Genomic DNA, 5795 nt, shown 5'->3' with positions numbered 1-5795 from the left:
AAAATGTACACGATACTTATCCTAACGAGTGCTGCTAGGCATCTAGAAAGGTGAGAGAAGCACGAGAGAATCTATTTCCTTTATTATTTTTTATTGATATTTTAATTTTTTTAATTAAAGAATGACGAGAGGTTTTGGGAGTAAAACGCCCTTTTAGATACCAAGCATTTTTAGGGATGGCAATGGGGTGGGGTGGGGGTGGGGAGGCCTACCCCATTCCCCACCCCATTAAAATTTTTTACCTCCATTCCCCACCCCATTCCCCAATAAATTTAGTGGGGTGGAGATGGAGAATCCCTATGTGGGGAATGATTTCCTCATCCCCACTCCATTCCCCATTTATTTATTTTATAATATGTATAAATATATTATTTTAGTAAGTTAAAAATTAGAAATTTAAAATAAAATCATCATCATATTATAAAATATTTAAATTCTTTTAAAAAAATATCTAAAAGTTTGAAACAATATCTTAAAATGATATTAAAAGTGAAAAATATTTAAAGAGCGTAGCACGTTAAAAGAGAAAAGAAAATATAACAATGTTTCAAAGTTGAAAAATATTATAGGATTTTATTTCATTCATATCTTGTTTATATTGCATAAAAATTAAAAAAATTTATTAATTGATATTATAATTGATAAAATAAAAATTATTAAATAAGAATTAAAAACATATTTATATATAATGGGGATTGGAGTGGGGATGGGGTGGGGAGTACAAAACCAAACCCCACCTCATTAAGAATTTGGGGATTATTTTCCCCCCACTCCCCACCTCATTCCCCAAAAATTATTCAAAATTTTTTCCATTTGGGATGAGGCTCCATAAGGCCCCAAACTCGTGGAGGATTTTGCCATCCCTAAGCATTTTCCTATCCTAAATATTTACTTACCCTTTTTTTTCGTCTTTTCTAATCAATCATTAAATCTAATCTAAGAATAGACGAATCGCTTAGACGCGTGGGTACGGGATTAATAAACACTATAGAGTTGTTGTTTACTGCAGATTCATTAAAACCAAAAAATTTCAAAAAAGTTTTTTAATGAACATCGGCTAGCAAGGCAACAATTTAATGGACAATCCAACTGGGAAGCTGCCCCTGTATAATTTAGCCTTCAAAATAATTTTTTGTTATGATTTGTGCTTGTAGTTTAATATGCTAATAAATCTCGATTTTTAGGCCCTTTATCTTATATTTTCAAATAAACACATATGTTAAAGAGAAATTCAAGATTTTATCTTGATTCGCCATGATTCTAAGCTTTTAGCTTGGTGTGAAGTTTCTACTAGCTGCTGCTGACTTGATCCAAGCCCGTATAACTAGCTGCTTTCAAGTTGTTCAAAAACCTACACACAACCAGCAAAAGGAGAGAGGGAGGGAGGGCTCTACAATCTTGGCCAAATACCAATTCTGCGAACAATAAACTCTTAATCGGTAGGAGTCACTTAAATATTGTGGCCGGGTGTAGGAATATCTCATATGCCAGTATAAATTTTTCACCCTATTATGATCTAAGATAACGAACTAAATGGTACAATTGTCCACAATATACTACTATATAAGATGTAACATAATTAGACTTATTAATAAATATGTGATTACTTAATAAATAAGTTTATAAAGATTACTCTTTAATATTTAATATTAGTAACGTATTAATTCAATAAAATATAAAATAATTAGAATGATTTATGCTGCTCCACAATACTTGAGAAATAAATCCAACATATTACTTTTGCACTTTAACTCAATAATTATTTTTTTTTCAACTTCATCCTCCTAATAATTTAATTATATAAAATTGTGGCCCCTTAAAAATTTCTATCTTCGCCATGGCCCTGTATATATTCCTCCATTATACTTTTATTCTGTAAGTTACTATTTTCTTATTATTTGTATTATTTATGTTATATTTATTAGGGCTAATTTTGAATTATCCGCTCGTGAATTAACTATTTTCAAATAATTTTTCTTATTTTTAAAAATCTCAATTTACCCCTTATTTTCATTAAGAAAAATAAGAATAAATTCATCAATATACCCTCATTTTTCTCTTATCTTTTGAATAAAAATGGAGGTAACTTATAATTTTTCAAAAGTAAGGAAATTATTTGAATATAGTCAATTTACAAAAATATTAATCTAAAATATACCATGTTCATTGTATTGTACAAGATCAAGGGCAAAACTATGTTGCAACAGTGGTATAATTTACAAAAATATTAATCTAAAATATACCATGTTCATTGTATTGTACAAGATCAAGGGCAAAACTATGTTGCAACAGTTGTATGATACCACAGTTGCAACCAGCCATTGGATCTATAATTATACAATTACATTAGTAAGATCCAACGGCTGAAAGCAACAGTGGTACCATACCACTGTTGCAAACATAACTGGACCCCAAGATCAATGCAGTTGTGGGCATTTAATGGATGCACTAGGTTAGTCATTTTTTTTTATAATTAATGGATGTTCAAAAGATACAATGAAAATATGCGATGCGACTATGCGAGTAATGAGAAGCATACAAGTATGTGCATCTAATCTTTTCCTCGTGAGAATTATCAGAAATTGCAGTCCTGTTAATCAAACAAACAAAATTCGGCAGCTGCGCAGGGAATTATATATATCGAGGCCTTAAAACACTTAAAATTCATTAAATGTAACACACACAATGTGAACTTTCGATTGAATTAACTATAAATTGCTGAGTTATTGAACTTTTGATACCAATAACATAAACTTACAGGGTACACAGACAATATATAGAACTAGCATGTTACACAATTTAGCACTTCCATACAGCCATGTTAGACGCAGCTAGCATATCTTATTCTCACATATTTATAACTAATTACTCGAATTCCTCAGTAATATATATTATTTATCAATCTTTTGATGTCATATCTCCATGAGTTGCTCAAAGATCTTCATGGCAGAAGCCGGCAAACCCAAAAGCACATTTATGTTTTTCCTCTGCGTCCCATGAGATAGGAACAGAATCACTTCCTTCTCAGGCAATGCCACAGGCCCTGAGAAAATTGGCTCTCCCCATCCGAAATCTATTGTGTGGAAAGAGAGTCTGTACCAAGTTGTGATTACCATAGTTGCAGCCAATGAAGGCCTAGCCCTTGTGATCTCAAAATAGTCGATAGCCGATCTCATGTAACTGTCTGTGACCATGGAAACAGCATTCTGCACTAATCCTACAGTAAATGAAAGTGGATTCGTCAGTAGCTCCCCTGCTTTACTCAGGGAGTACGTTAATACAATCCCATTTCCGAAGAACCCCTCAGGTAACGGTGGCTCGAATCTTGACCGTCCATCAACAGCAAAGAGGAGCTTTGTTTGTTGATCCGGCTGCATGCCTAATGCCTCACATCGAGCTCTCCACACAAAAGCTGAGAGTGCTTCAAACGTTGTGCACTTGTTTAGTACTTTGTCCTGCATGGCTATTTGCTTGAGCTGTTCAAGCTTTTCAGGGCCGAAACAGAAGTACCTATAGAGCATCTCTTCTTCATAAAGCTTGTTGGTATTTGATACATCTTCAATCTCGTCAAATTCAGGATGCGGAAACTCGATTTTAGTCGGGTCTCGGGATTTCAGAATCGTTCTATCCAGTACGGGACCAACCTTCAAAGGCAAGCCTCTAGCAGTTTCACCCCATGAGTTCATAAATTCCATAGCCGCAAGCCCATCAAGCATACAGTGGTTCATGCTCATCCCAATAACAAATGCTCCACATTTGAACTTAGTCACCTGGAGGACAAGTCGGCGACTTTATTCTACTCAGCCATAAGAAATGAAGAATTAAAAAGACATATAAATGCACACGTGTCAGAAGATTTTTTTGAAGAGATCAGCACAGGTCAGGTCAGCACTGAATTCAAATTCAATAAGGTTACTACTAATATCGAAAATGTGAGAGAAATGCATCAAACCTGAACCACCAGGGGAGGTATTTGAAGTATGTGTTGAGCGCCAGGAATTTCATAAACCAGCTTACCAAGAACGAGAGGGTCAGGTTTTGTTAAGTCTCCAATATCTTCAATACCAAAACTTGCTTCAGCTTCAACAAAAACAGCACCCTCCCCAGTGCAGTTCACTATGAGCTTCCCTGCAGAACTGATCGTCAGCCGCCCGGCAAGCGGATAGCACTGGACAAGCAGTTTTGACAGAGCATTCTTGACAACTTCCGCAGCGTCCTCATTGCCTTTTGAGTCAGACTTAAAGCAGTAACAAGTACGAACAATCACAGCAATGTTCTGGTCTAGGTTGTTGAGGAAGTAGAGGCCTTTCGGTGTCTCCTCGGCAGGGAGAACCAGAGTCGGTTCTCCTTGCTTTACAGTTAATTCAGTTGCACTACTGTCAGCATTTGCCATTATTACACAGCTTTAAAAGCCAAAACCTGGCAACAATTCTGAAAAGTGTTATGTTTTTTTTTTTTTGAAAAGGAAAAGTGTTATGTTTGGGGGTCATCGAAAGAATTAATTAGTGCGTGTAGATAACAAAAGTATCAACTTTATGAGCTATAATACAGAAAGAGAAAGTGACGTTTCTCTCTATAACAGATTAGAAGCCTCTCTATTGCAGGTTAGAGGCCCAAAAATTTATTGGAATCTTTAAAATCAGCTATGTGATGTTGTTCGTAGTTTTTATATCTAAGTTTAAAATGGATTAGATTTGCTTTTTTTTTTTCCTTTTTCTTTTTCCCCTTTTTTTTTCTTGGCAGACTGCGATGGTAGAAGGATGCAAGCAATTAATTAAAAGATTAAACATGAAGGCAGCAAACTAATTACAATTAAAATTAATAAAATCTATAATACGAAAATCCATTAGCATCTTTTGAAATAATAGAAGCAATAAAATGAGATGTTATTTCTAACCAAACAAAAGAAGAATAATTTCATTAATTTAGATTCAAATTTTTCAAAGGATCCACAGTGTAGACAAAATGACTCAAACCCTCGACCTAAAAAATGAGATGAAAAGATAACCAAATACTCAATACACAAAGTCCAAACCTATTTTCTAACCCATACGACCCACACTAAGTTTTAAACTCGGGCAACCAATTAAATAAAATTACTTGAAGATCATTTGGCCAAGCTCCGGAGAGTAAAAAAAATAGTGAATTTATTACAGCATTGACCTCTTACTTTAACTACAAGTGGCTAAGCCATCTTGATTATTCCTGAACTCTATTCCTTTTTCAGAATAATATGTATATATCATCAATGATATATTATATATCATTCACCTCAACAAAATAAAAAATAAAAATAAAATAAAAAGATCTGTGTACCATATATAATGAAGAAAAAAGTATAGCATAATTCTGGAGACAAAAAAAAAAAAAAAAAAAAAATTGGTTACAACCTGTATATAAATAGAAACATACCTGAAAACAAAGTGAATAGCAGTAAAGCTGAAATGTGTGGACTTATCTGGGAATGGGATTGAACTTATATAGGCAATAAAGATGCGCAAAGACTCAGAAAATTTCTTTTGGTGAATAAAATGCCCCAACATGATAGAGACAGGGGCTGATTCATAGAAGGAAGATTTTTCTTTTGAGTATTCATTTGGGTATTGGACATTGTTGCTTTCTGCAGATTCTGCTAAGATATCATATGGTTTGCACTAGGCTACTTGTCACAGAACCAAAACGTCACCAGCCAAGCAATAAGAGAAATGCCACATTATGAGATTGTTTGTTGAGATTTGCGTCCAAACTTGGGTTACTTAATGCAGTTTTATATTCTTGTTTGAAAAATTTTGCAC

General features: G+C 34.1%; 1 protein-coding gene across 2 annotated transcripts; it reads right to left on the bottom strand.

The window, feature by feature from the left end:
• Positions 1 to 2667: 2667 nt before the first annotated feature.
• On the bottom strand, positions 2668 to 5795 carry LOC102626861 (omega-hydroxypalmitate O-feruloyl transferase). Of its 2 annotated transcripts, none has more exons than XM_025093422.2 (3): positions 5413 to 5795; positions 3953 to 4431; positions 2668 to 3770 (listed from the first exon to the last, which is right to left on the bottom strand). In XM_025093422.2, exons 2-3 carry the CDS (start codon positions 4391 to 4393, stop codon positions 2913 to 2915), a joined length of 1299 nt encoding a protein of 432 aa, XP_024949190.1. In that variant the 5' UTR covers positions 4394 to 4431; positions 5413 to 5795; the 3' UTR covers positions 2668 to 2912. The 2 variants fall into 2 exon arrangements, with proteins under 2 accessions (XP_024949190.1, XP_006493245.1); XM_006493182.4 differs by having other exon boundaries at positions 3953 to 4419.

This window comes from Citrus sinensis, chromosome 4 (genome assembly GCF_022201045.2).
Source record: "Citrus sinensis cultivar Valencia sweet orange chromosome 4, DVS_A1.0, whole genome shotgun sequence".
NCBI classification, from domain to species: Eukaryota; Viridiplantae; Streptophyta; class Magnoliopsida; order Sapindales; family Rutaceae; genus Citrus; species Citrus sinensis.
This window is presented reverse-complemented; position numbering and strand designations above follow the sequence as displayed.